The following is a 13,674-nucleotide window of genomic DNA, read 5'->3' as shown; positions in this document are numbered from 1 at the left end:
GAATGAGAAAAGAGAAGGGAGAGAATTGGAATAGAATCTTTAGCAGTTGATGGCTGGGGAGCAGGAAATCGCAGTGGATTCCATGGCAGTCAGGAAACACTGACCAAGCCTGTCACTGTGTGTGCAGAGATGGACAAACACAGGTCTTGCAGTCACAGAACCATCAGTCTAAGTTTAAGTACAGCCTGAGGGTCAGCATCACCTTGAAGACAATCCTTGGGGACAGATCACATATATTCCTGAGACTCCTGCACAATGAGTGCCGGTCTGTTTCAGGCTCCACAGCAGACATCTTTCCATTTCTTGTCTCACTGATGCTCTGAAGCACATATTGTTATTGATAATTCCTTTTAACAGACTGGAAAATAGAGGTGCAGATACGTTGTTTGGGTGACAGAGTTGGGAAAAGCAAAGGTAACATTTGCCTCTCTCCCCTGCCTTTTAGCACTCTCCAGTCTCTGCCCAAGGAGTTAAATCCACCTGAGTGTCTGCCTTCCTGCATAGCCCCTTCTTGAGATTCTACCAGGAGGACCCTCCTCTGGGCTGTATTGTCTGTATGCATCCTACCATTCTGCCCCTGGCTCCCTCAACATGCAGTTCATGCTCTTAAATCTTATTGCTTATTCCTCTTTGCTTTCCTGTTTTCTTCCAGCCTTCCTAGTTGATAGGGTGGCTGTTTCATGCAGTCTATAACCAGATTTATTTTGTAATTTAATAAGCACAAGTGAAATGCCTTCATGCCCATCAATCCATCAGTCCTGGTCTTGACCACACACTCCAAGGCAGTTGCTCTTAGTCCTTTTTAGAGATGAGGGACTGGCTTCATGATACTAGGCAGCCATGTCCAAGCCACCTCGCAGATAAGAGCTAGAGCTGGGACTTGGATAAGGTGTGTGTCTTGTTCTTTTCTAGCATGCATCATAATCCTAAAGATGACAAGGAAAGGAACTTGTGAGACCATTGTCCTTCTTGAAGTACCAGACAAGGGAAGGACAGAGGAGCTTAAACTCCGTCACGAGAAAATGGCAAGCTGTTTGGTCCTTAGATGAAGAAAAGGGGACTATGTTTCTCCATCCTAAAGCCCACATGAATAGGGCTTTTATAACTGATTTGCTGTAGACAGACAGAAAATGAGGATTATTGAGAATGTCATCATCATGATTTCCATTCTTGAACAAAATTGCAACTATTGAATACTAACTACCTGGCAGGCTGTATGGCACTCAGGAAGAATAATAAGTCATGGTCCCTGCTGGTTCAGAAATTCCTATTCCAGAGCTGCCAGGTGCAGGAATGTAAATAAATAATTACAAGAGCATGCAATGAGTTCTCTAATAGAATTAAATATAAGAGCATTAAGGAAGGACCCAACAACTGCCTTGGGTGTTATATTAGGAATGCTCACAATGAAAATCAGAAAACCCAATTTGTAGTGGCTAAAAATAAAATAGGGGGTTTGAATTTCTTCCCTAAGAGTTCTGGTGTAAGCAACTATAGAACTGGTTTGTAGATTAGCAGTGTGTTGACCTCACAGTCACAGAATGGCTGTCATGGTGCCAATCTTCACATCTTTATTCATAACAGAAAAGTGAGTGGGGTGGGAGAATGATATCTTATCTGAACCTTATGACTAAGAAATCAAATATATGCTTTGCCATCTGTTTTTGAGCAATCCTGGGCCACATGGCCTCCCCTAGCAGCAAGGGAGTCTGGGAAATCAGAGTAGAATCATCATGATTAGCTGAATCTTGAATGAATCATGAGCCACTCACGGGGGCTAGGGACATTGCAATTACAAACAAAATCAATGTTAGGAATGAAGAATAGGGAAGAGAGAAAGATTGCTCAGAGGCAGCCTTCTGACATGAGTCGTCAAGGAGGGAGTTACAGAAGAGGTGCATTTGAGCTCATCCATGAAGGATAAGCAGGCATGTGTATGGTAGAGGAGAAATAAGGATATTCTAGGGAGGAGGGGGACATATGCAAAGGCACTGAATCATGGAAGACATGTTCAAGAAATACCAGAAAGTTCTTTTCTCCTGGAGATAGAGTTGGAATTGTAAGTGGAAGCTAGTTCGCAACAGATTTCACTGCTGATCTAAAGAGAATAGTTGTTATTCTGTAAACCAAGAAAGTCAGTGGAGGTTTTGAGACAGAGACCCATTTTCCAAATACTCTTTATCTCAGTAACTTGGAACACATTAGCCCTTTGTTCTTATTTACCTGGCATTTGCACACAGGTTCTGATTTCTTAGCAGTTTTGCGCCATCTATTATTTTTATGAGCCCTGTGGGTTCCAGAGGGCTTTCCTGGTGCCTCAGATGGTAAAGGACCCACCTGAAATGCAGGAGACCCAGGTTCGATCCCTAGGTCAGGAAGATCCCTTGAAGGAGGGCATGGCAACCCGCTCCAGTATTCTTGCCTGAAGAATCCCATGGACAGAGGAGCCTGGCACGCTGTAGTCCATGCGCAGACAAAGAGTCAGACACAGCTGAGTGACTAACACTTTCGCTTGTGGGTTCCAAGGACTTCAGAAGTCAAAGTATTGGCTGCACTCTTCCCATAGCCTCATCCTTGTACCAGGGTCTTGTTTCTGTCTTTAAAATGCTTTTTCCTGCACCCTTGATGGGTGACAGAGTTTTTCTCCTTTCATCACGTTGACTTCCACTGTCTTCTCAGATGATGTTTAAGTTTCCTGGACAGTAGTCAATTTCCATCAATTTCTCAGGCTTATCTCAGGCTGACTCTAAGTCTGCACATATTTTCAGCCTTTACAGACTTTTCAGATTCAGTCAGATCACACCCCTGGGGCCCCCAATGCCTGGCAGCTTCTGCAGCCCACCTGCCATGCAATGTGGGTGCCACCCCTCCACTTCCCCCTCGGTTGGAGGTCCAGCTTGTATATCTGAGAAGCGCTAAATCACCCTGCAACCTTTGCATCCCAGGTTTGGGTACAGTCTCTACATTCAGGAGGGGAGAGCAGGTATCATTTCTCATCCTGTAATCTGAAAATCTCATGTTCATTGCTGCAATCAGTCATTTGATGATTGCATGGGAGGAATAAGAAAGAGATTCTTAACGTCTCTGCCTCTTTGAGTTTGAATCCTGCATCTCCCACTCTCTAGCTATATGACTCGGGGAGATTTGCTGAACTTCCCTTACCTATAAGGTGGGATCGTGAGAATATCACTTGTGATATTAAGTAAAGGATCAATGAACTATGAAAAGTGAAGTCTGGAGGGCTACAGTCCATGGGGTCACAAAGAGTCAGACACAACTGAAGCGTCTTAGCACATGCACGCGCTGCGGTCACAGACCCTGTCAGGACCTGGCACAGAGCTATTGCTCATTCTAATATTTTTTTGAATGAATGAATGATGTGGTATAAAGAAAAAGATTTGGGAGTAAGACCCAATTTAGAATTAGGACGTGCTACTTACTGAGAGACTGTCAGGATCTTGCCTGTAAAATAAGAATGATAACAGAAAAAAAAATTGCCAGGTTGTTTTGAGGACTGAATGTGAAAGTTTACACACACACACACACACACACACACACACACCAGAAACCCTGGCCTATGTCTAGCATATAATTAGTATTAGGTAAACAGTAGATATTTTGCTTACTTCTATAGAGCCTAGCAAAGGGGAATGGAGTATTCTATGTTTTAATGATTAAGTCCTAGGTGGCAAAGGTAAATCTGAATACATATTAATAGACTTAGCATGCACTTACCTATCACAGGCAGCCAGGTTCGTGCGTGCTTAGTCACTCAGTCATGTCCAACTCTTTGGGACCCCATGGACTGCAACCCACCAGGCTCCACTGTCCATGGGATTCTCCAAGCAAGAACACTGGAGTGGGTAGCCATTCCCTTCTCCAGGGGATCTTCCTGACCCAGAGATTGAACCCAGGTCTCCTGCACTGCAGGCAGATTCTTTACCACCTGAGCCACCAGCGAAGCCAAGTTCCTAGGGTTTTCTAAAACCCCCTTGGCCTGCTAGCGACCCACCATCGTCTCCCCCTACCTTCCTTTAACCTTTGCTGCTTTTTATGGAACCTCATGTTTTGTCTTAGATGATACACAAATCTAGATCCCTGGGCAGACACAGCAGAATGAGGCATAATGGGATAAGAGATGGCCTGGAGCAAGTGGAGGGTGGGAGGCAGTGGGGGAGCACCAGGAGGCCTGAATCCTCTTCCCAGCCCTGGCCTGCTCCAAACTCACCATGTGACTGTGAGCGAACCATCTCTCCTCTGCAGGTTTCCCTCTCCACACCTGTAAAGCTCTCAGCCATTGACACAGAACACGATGGCACTCAGGAACCTGGGGTTTGGGGTTCGGGGCTGGGTTTGTGTCTCAGCTCTGCAGCCTGACTGCTGTGACATATGGGCAGGTCAAAGCACCATCTTTGTAAAATGGACAGTGGGATTCAGATGGGCTCATTTGGAGCATTTAAGGACACGGTATCTCCAGAGTTTCCAGCAGGTTTGTGAATGCGAAGTTCCGATTGGGTTGTTGGGAGCCTCACAGGCCGGCCCTGACATCCCCCTTAGTTAAAGTTTCTCCCTGATGAAGAAGCTCAGGTTTCCTGAGTCAGATGCACATCCATCAGCCTTCCTGCTGGCTCAGCACTTGGCAAGCACCGGCATCTTTCACAGCAGAGACATGATCCCCACTGGGTGTGAGTGTCACCAGCTCGCATGCAATTATTTTAATGTCTGGCCCCAGACCTCCTCCTGCCCCGATTGGGCATATCTCAGGAGAGTCTCCCCTCTTCCACCCTTCAAGCCCCAGCTGGTGGCAAGGGCTAAGTCTCCTTCTAAGAGATGCTTCTCTGAGCTTCCAGAGATGCCATTTCTTCTTGATCCTCCCTCCATGATTGCCTCCTATTACCTGCCTGGGGACCCATCTCCCCAGCAGGCCACAGACGGGCACGGCCAGCAGGGGCCTCTGCCATCTCCCAGCTCCGTATACTGTAGGCACTTAATAGTCAGAGCCCGCATGGACTGAGCACTCGTCCTATGCCAGGCAGTACTTCCATGCTTTACATGTATTAATGAGTTGATTTTTCCCAGCAGCTCTGGGAGACAGGGCATCCGTCAGTCCTGGCTGGAGGCAAAAACCATACCAATTATTTGAACAGAGAATTTAATCTTTAAAAATGATAACTAGATGTAAAGAGTTCACTTGGTAACTATAAAAGCAAAAATAGAAAATTGCAAGAAGCAGTTCCCACCCCTGGAGCTGAAGTAACAGAGGGAAGAGGTGGAAATTAGTCCAGCTCGGGGCTGGAAGCCACACTCTGAGGTGGGGTCTGCAGGCAGCTCCCGAGCCAGCAGCACCAGGCGGAGACAGAGGACCAGGAAGCGGGGTCTGAGTTTTGGAAAAACCGCAGAGTGGGTTTAGCTGCTGCTGAAGGAAGGAAGTGCCACAGCTGGTGTGGAGAAAGGACTTAGGGACAGGAAGCAAAAGGAACGGGCAAGTCTTTCTTTTTCCCCCTCCTGACTTTGTCTCCCTCTCATGAATAGGAAGTGGCTGGCAGAGCAGAAGTAGGGTTTGCAGAGTCCTGGCTTCAGCATCACAAAGCAGGTTTGGAGCTGAGAGGCAAAAGCTTAAAAGACTGATCTCAGCTGGAGCTGTTACTATTCACTTTCACAGATGAGGAAACTGAGGCACAGAGAGATTCAGCAGTCTGCCCAAGATTAAACCACTACCTAGAGCAGAGCAGGATTTGACTCCAGGCAGTCTGGCTTCAGCACCCTGGCTCTTAACCCCTGGACCGTAAATGCTGAATGATGAATGGATGGATGAATGAATGGGTGGATGGATGAATGGATGGATGGATGGATGGATGGATGGACGGATGGATGGATGGATGGATGGGAAGGCCCCCAGATAGTGCTTAGACAAGTGCCCAGCCATGCTTCCCACAAGCACAGTTCCTCCCGGCTTGACTGTCTCTTTGTTCCACCAGGTCATTCACTGGAACTCCCCCAAGAAGCTGCGGGTGAAGAACAAGCACGTAGAGTTTTTCCGTAACCTCTACCTGACCTTCCTGGAGTACGATGGGAACCTCCTGCGACGGGAGCTGTTCGGCTGCCCCAGTGAGGCTGACGTCAACAGTGAAAACGTGAGTGGCCCCAGGGCTCGGCCACGCAGGCGGGGGTGGCCTCTCTGCTGGTCTGCCAAGGACCTCCAGTGCTTGGCTCTGTGCCAGGCTCCGGGCAGGCCCAGGAGGAACCAGGTGCCATCCCCACCTTGGAGTGGGGAACGGGGCAGCGGGGGGACAGGCACATCAGCAGGTCACTTCCATGCTCATCTCTGTGGATGCAGAGGGGATACGCGTGCCCAGACCAGATGGAGTCAGAAGGGAGCTGCCAAGCAGAGGGATCAGAGTGAGAAAAACCTCAGTGAAACAACAGGCTGAGGGTCTCTCCTCAACTGGGGACTCTGAGGGCTTTGTGGACACGGCACGCACATGGGACACCCAGGATTCAGGGTCAGTACATGGGGTGGCACAAAATATTTTCACAGCTAGATCACAGACACAGCTGACATCTACTGTATTATCCTGTTTCTTCACAGTTTATAATTTCTTTGTATATCTTATTTGATGCTCATAGAAACCTTTTTTTTTTTTTTTCCCAATTAGAGTTGAAGACATTTTAGACACAGAGAGGTTATGCAGTTTGCTTGTGGTCACATAGCACGTAGGAGCAAAGTTGAGACTGGTTTGAAGCTCTAAGGAGCAGGATGTGGGGAAGCAGCTTATTATAGTGGAAAAGGCAGGGCGTGTGGGGTCAGCTTGGCCTGGTTGGGCTTTAATCCCTTCTGATTTCCACTTCTGTGATCTCAGGCAAGTTACTCAGTCTCTCTGTGCTTCGGTTTCCTCATGTGTCAAATAGAGATAAGGAAAGCTGTCATGGGGCTATTCTGAGACTGAGATACTGTGTAATCCATCTCGGTCAGCATCTGCCCTATGTTGCTGCTGTTGTTTAGTTGCTACGTCGTGTCCAACTCTTTGTGACCCCACGGACTGCAGCACGCCAGGTTTCCCCGTCCTTCACCATCTCAGGAGTTTGCTCAAACTCATGTCCATCCAGTCGGTGATGCCATCCAACCATCTCATCCTCTGTCGTCCCCTTCTCCTCCTGCCTCCAATCTTTGCCCTGTGTTAGATGCTTGATAGATGTTTGCTCCCTGTCCTCTCCTTGACCCTTAGTATTAAACACATGAGTAACTGGTTCATTCAGCCAGTCAACAAACATTTATTGAAGGCCTTCTTGTTCTGAGCGCTGAGGATTCATTCACAGGACAGTGATCCCCACGCTCATGGCGCTGCTATTAATATTTTAGTAGGGAGGACACAGTAACTAGCCAAGCTATCAGGAAAAATTATCAGCCAGCAGCACATGTGACATAATGACATGAAGTCAAGGAGGACTTCTGAGGAGGTGACATTTTATCTGAGACTCAGATTCAAGAAAGAGGCAGCTGTGGAAGCGTGCAGGATCAGGGGAATACAAGTCAAAGTCACACGAGGAGGCAATACCTCCTCAAGCCTGTCAGGAAGGCTGTTAACAAAAGATAGTAAGAGTTGGCAAAGACGCGGAGAAGTTGAAACCTTGTTCACTGTCAGTAAAATGGTGTAGCTGCTATGGAAAACAGTATGGAGGTTCCTCAAAAAAAAAAATAATAATAGTAGAACTGTCATATGATCCAGCAGTCCTACTGCTGGGCATATGTCCTAAAGTAAATTAAAATCAGGATCCTGGGGGCAGTGTCTGCATTTCCATGTTCAGTGCAGCAGTATTCTTAATAACCAAGCTACAGAAACAACCTAAGTATCCATTGAAAGGTTAATGGATAAGGAAAATGCAGTCTGTACATATACAATGAATGTTGTTCCACTTTAAAAATGAGGCCAGTCTTATCATTTGTGACAACATGGATGAACCTCGAAGACATTGTGCTAATGAAATGAATCGGTCACAGAAGGACAGATACCGCACAAGGTCTCATATACGAGGCTTCTGAACTAGTCCCACATATTGATGCTGACAACAGAATGGTGGCTACCAGGGGTTGGGGAGAGGGGGTCATGAGGAGTTGATGTTCAGGGGCTGTAAAGGTGCAGTTAGTGCCAGAGATGCCCTCTACAAATATGTTTAAGAGTGTAGATTTCGTGTTAAGTGATGTTACCACACAAACACACACACACACACACACAAAGGAAAAACCAAGAAACTTTTAGAGGTGATGGTTATCTTTAATACCTTAAATGTTGTAATAGTATCATAAGTATATAAATATAGCCAAACTCACTAGATTGTTTTCATTTTTTGTATATCAACTATACTGTAGTAAGGCTTCCCTGATGGCTCAGTGGGTAAAGAATCCACCTGCAATGCAGGAGACACAGGAGATGTGGGTTTGATCCCTGAGTCGGAAAGATCCCCTGGATGAGGAAAGGGCAACCTACTCTAGCATTCTTGCCTGGAAAATCCCATGGACAGGAGCCTGGTGGGCTACAGTTCAAAGGGTCACAGAGAGTCAGAAACAACTGAGTGACTAAACATACACATACGGCAGTAAAGTTGGAAAAGGAAAAAAGAACAGCAGAGGAAGCGCATTCCAGGCGGATGAAGTTGCTGGCACGGATGTCCTGAGGCTGGGCGGGTTTGCCGTGAGGACCGGAAGGATGGACCGTGTGCCCAGGGGCTGATAGGAAAGGTGGAGAGCAGGAGATGCCGAGCAGCGGGGAAGCGGGAGGCAGGCTGGAAGGATGCTGGAAGTGGGTTAGAGAGTCAGGATTTTGTCTTACTCCTGTCGTTTGTATTCTTGGATGTCAGGAGAATTCTTTGAGGCTCTGGGGGCAGGGCGGAGCGGGAAGCTCTGCCAGCGTACACCTACCTGGCCCTTTATCAGGATGACCAGTAGCATGGCCTCCTTTGTTCTCTGTCACTTACCCCCAGGTCACAGCATCATCCCCTCAATCTCCAGCCTTTCTCTAGTCACCCTCCGTCAGCATCTGCCCTTCTTTTCCACTCACCAGAGAGGAAACAAACCCATTAAGCTCTTGACCTCCGTCTCAGACTCTGGGATGCCTTTAGAGGTCTCCACAAACACTGTGTTATTCTGGGTTTTCCTTCCGTTCTTTTCACTCAAGTCAGAATGTGTTATCATCATCAATATTTGAGTGCCCATTCAGCACTTTTCCCCCAAACATTAAATATAAACTGTTCTCCTGCTCCCTTTTTTTTTTTTTTCCTCCACGGAAGACGCTCAAATACAAAGCCTTGCAGGGTGATGTCATCCGTTAATCTCTGTAGGGGTGAGTTCCCGTGGCGTGCTGCTCAATGCCTTACGAAATGGAACGGCCTTTAACAGTGACTCACCAGCCCTTCCTACACCAGTCTCCCCTGGTGGATCATCAGGGGAGAAATCTTCCATGGTCCTTCTTGGAATCTGTGGCTGCATTTACTTTGGTGAATAAGCACTTAAGAGAGCTAGCCACCCGCCAGGTGCCCTGCAGGGCACCACGGTTGAAATCAGAGGCTGCTCCAGGCCCTGGAGATGGTGCTCACCACGGGACAGGGTCAGAGATGGCGAGAGGACAGTCTGCCCGGGTGCGGGGAGAGCAGCCTTCTCTAAGGCTCACCCCAGCTGTCCCCCAAAAAAACTCTCCCCTTGACACTGAGCCCACACCCCCCAACTTTGTGTTCCTTCCACCATCCCAAGGCCTTTGCACTTGCTTCTCAAGTCCTGGCACACCCAGCCTGTCCCAACCTCAGGTAGCCCTTTATATCACTCTCTGTGAGGTGCCCTATTTTCTTTTCATCGGCACACACATGCTGTCCACAGTTATTTCATTCATGTCATTTTTCCCCTATTTTTTCCCCCAAGTATAAGACTGTTAGAGACTCTGCCTGTACCATTCACCTCTGGGGTGCCCGCCCCTAGCATAGCAGCAAGCACATAATAAATATTTACAAAAACACTCAATAAATATTTACAAAAAGAGCAGAATGAAGGACCAGACGTGAAGAGCCAAGAAGTAGAGAGTTCGCAAAGAACATGCTGATGGTTTCTCTACTGGAGCAGAGGCGTATCGGCAGAAGGGCAGAGAATGAAGCTGACCCTTGCAGGGCCGTGGCTATGCTTGGGCATTTAAATTTAATCCTGTTGGCCGTGAAGAGTCACCAGAGGGCTTCAAACATGGTCAAGTTTACATCTGAGAAAAGTTGCTCTGTGTGGAGAACAGAATGGAAGGGTCTAGACGAGAGGCAGGGAGCCTGGTTAGAGCCCATTGCCGCGCCCCAGGCAGAAAGGATGGCGGTGGGGCTCTGAGCGCAGGCAGCAGCAGTGGGGACGAGAGGACAGATGGATGTTTTGTGGGTGCTGAGAACAGGGGAGCAAGTGCAGCCAGTACCCATAAACCGAGACAGCAGGTCCCAGTGCCCTGCTTCAGTCAGCCGCCTCCAGCCTGGCCAGCTCAGAGTGAGGAGGGCTAGAGCAGGAGTCTGTAACACACAGCCTGGAGCCACATCTCTGCACCCTGGGCCCTCGCCGCCTGCCCAGTGTTATCTGCAAACACTGCCAGAGGGAAAGGGTGAGACCTTGGATCTGGCCCAAAGCCGACAGCTCTCCGTTCTGGGAAGAGGTCATTGGAGCCGTGAGAAGTGTACTGATAGTGGTCCTCTTAAAGAGAGGAAGTCAGGGACCTCTCCACTGAACTGCGGATCCCAGATGGGAAAGGGCTCCGGTGGCAGGCGCCAGGTCTCAAGACACGTTCATCCAGTCGGCAGATAATCACTCAAACAGTTCCCAGCCACAGGGCCGTGATCTGGGGCAGCAGTGCAGATCGAAGCCTGACTCTCACAGTGCTTGTCTAGTGAGGGGTGCAGACAGGCAGGAGGTTGTCATCAGTGTGAGACGTGCCGGGACAGTGTGGTACTTTGAGAGCACAGAAGAAGAGGAGAGAGGTGCATCAGGGAAGACTTCCTGGAGGAGGTGGGATTCAAAGGATGAATAAGGAGGCATGAGAAGGTATGGAGGGTGGAGGGAGCAGCATGGTCCGTGGAGACCAGAGGAGAACAGGAGCTTGGCACTCTCTGCCTCCAGCAAAGCCAACATGAGCACACAGGGCCTGCGCAAGTTCAATTTTGTGTTATTATTATTCCTTCATGGAGAACGTGATGATGATAAGCGGTCATTCCAGGCTGCTCATTCAGTAGACACAGGAACCTCGGAGAGGTCACATGGCTGCTCTGAGCCTCGGGTTCATCATCTGATCAGTAACTGCAGGCAATGATGCCTTTGCCATAGTGTCTCACAGATAATTTGTGTTAAATCACCAGTAATAGGACTCAGCACCCAGAACACAACATTCATTGAGATGGGGTTTTTACAAACCGCCTGCCTTATCATAATCTGTTGTTACACACATGGGTTTAGGGTTTTTAAGATTTTTTTTTTCTAGGAAGGCCTAGTAGAGAGATGGACCTACACCTCTGTGTATACAGCATGGGCGGGGACTGTCACATTTGCTCTGGTTCAAACAACCCCAGGTAGATTTCCCTGCAATTAGGAGAATTTGGGTAGGAAGGAAGAAGCCATTTGATTGGTCTCGGTGCCAGAAAGAGAGAGGGAAAGAGACAGGAAAAAGGAGATGTAGGAGGGAAGGAGCATAAATTCAGGAAGTTGGGGATTCAACCCTTCAGTAAGCAGCAGACCTCATCTTCCAGCCTCTGAGGTACTTGCTCCAAAGCAAGATGATTTTGTTTGGAAGAGCTTGGGCTCCACGTGTGGTGTAGAATGACAGTAGCTAATGGGACACAGTCACTCCTGTCCCGTAGTTTGTCTGGGCATCTCTTCCTGGAACCAGTAAATTAATCTGTGTAATGCAATAAGCATTTACTTGGCCTTAGTTACTATAATTTGATTGAAGTCGCAATGGAGGCTAGAATTTTATATATTAGCATTTCTCTCCCCTTTCCTCAGCAACCCAGCCCCTCAAGCATAGCCAAGAAACCCTGGGACTCCTCAGAACACAGCTGGATAATCATGGATATTCTCCACCCCTTAATCCATGCAAAAATCCTTCTACAGCATCCCTAACAGGCTCGCATCTGGCTTCTGCTGGAATCTTCCCAAAGACAGGGAGCCCACCGTCTCCAACAGCTTACTGCACTGTTAGAAAGCTCCAGATGCTAACCCATTCTTACTCATGTTGAGTTGAAATCCCCGCTTCTGGAAATAATCCATTAATCTGAGTGCTGTCCTTTGGAGCAGTGAAAAATAAGGACACCCCCTGTGGTCCCCAACAGCTGGGCAGATAGTGTTGCTTCCGTACAGTGTGTTATCCAGCAACATGTAACTCTCCCCCAGGCACTGTATTTATAGCAGGCTGCCTTTATCATCAAGAGTGCCTTGCTCCACCTCAGGGATTTTTTTCCAGATAAAAGAAGCTCACCTTTTTAAATGCAAGGCCATTAAAATATATATTGTTACAGATGTTTTATACTTTCCAATTTGGATGGGAATCTTGCTTAAAGTACATGCCCTTCCTTAGTAACCAAAGTGTACCAAACTCAATTTACAGTTTTCAATGGCTAAGGTTGCACTGAGTAAGCTGAAGGGGCAGGAATTGGCCAGAGGAGGGAAGATGCTGTTTATCCTGGCAGGAAATGGCCCCGGACTGTTTGCTGCTTGTTCTGCAGATTTCATTCTGACAGCTGTCACTTTCAGTTCATCAGCTTCAGAATAGCCCTTTCTGGGCTCACCACCCTGTGCATCCTTTCTCTGGCAGCCAAAAAAAAAAAGGAAATCCAGTGGTCAAAGTCAATGGTAAAAGAATTATCCACTGTCATGGTAGAAGTTAAATTATGAAACATAACATCCAAGGAGTGAAAAAAAAAAAAAGACCGGACATCACTGAGTTTTCACATTTATGTGTAATTGTAAGTCGATAGACAGTGTCAGCAAACAGAGTTTTCTCTTATTTCTTTCTTTATTTTGGCTTTGCTGGGTCTCCGCTGCTGCTTGGACTTCTCCCTAGTTGCACTGAGCAGGGGCTACCCTCTAGCTGCAGCGTGCAGGCTTCTCACTGCAGTGGCTTTCCTTGTGTGGAGCTCAGGCCCCAGGACATGCGGGCTTCAGTAGCTGTGGCACATGGGCTCTGTAGATTTGGCTCCTGGGCTCTAGAGTACAGGCTCAGTAGTTGTGCGCAGGCTTAGTTGCTCCAAGGCATGTGGGATCTTCCCTGACTGGGGCTCAAACCTGTGTCTCCTGCATTAGCAGGCAGATTCTTTACTACTGAGCCACCTGGGAAGCCCCCAACTTAGAGTTTTCTTATCCCATGCCCACAGCAGACATCACTAATTGATGACCTCACTCAGCCATCTGGGGTCAGCCCCAGACTCAGAATCCTCCCCAAGACAGCACACCCGTGAACCAGTAACAGTTTCCCAGTGATGACACGGGAGATGCCGAAGCCAACTGGGGCATCCATGCCCTAGGCCTTAGTCACTGTGTCCTCTCCTGCATTGGAAGAGCTCTCTGTGCTGCTCAAAGAGCTTTCTCTGTTTCTTCTGGCCTTTGACAATTGGAGATTTCCTGCAGAGAAAGCAAAGAGGAAATGCAACTTTCTTCTTCACCACAATCAACGG

General features: G+C 47.9%; 1 protein-coding gene across 2 annotated transcripts in view; it reads left to right on the top strand.

Annotated features, from left to right (window-relative positions):
• LARGE1 (LARGE xylosyl- and glucuronyltransferase 1) overlaps positions 1-13,674 on the top strand; it is a 605,065-nt gene that overhangs the window by 543,051 nt on the left and 48,340 nt on the right. For both annotated transcript variants that reach the window (XM_043439875.1, XM_043439876.1), the window contains one exon: positions 5,979-6,134. In XM_043439875.1, coding sequence (XP_043295810.1) covers positions 5,979-6,134 — 156 coding nt within the window. The remainder of the gene's footprint in view (positions 1-5,978; positions 6,135-13,674) is intronic.

The sequence above is a fragment of the Cervus canadensis genome, chromosome 21 (assembly GCF_019320065.1).
Source record: "Cervus canadensis isolate Bull #8, Minnesota chromosome 21, ASM1932006v1, whole genome shotgun sequence".
NCBI lineage: Eukaryota > Metazoa > Chordata > Mammalia > Artiodactyla > Cervidae > Cervus > Cervus canadensis.
The sequence above is the reverse complement of the archived record's forward strand: the minus strand, read 5'-3'. Positions and strand labels throughout refer to the sequence as shown.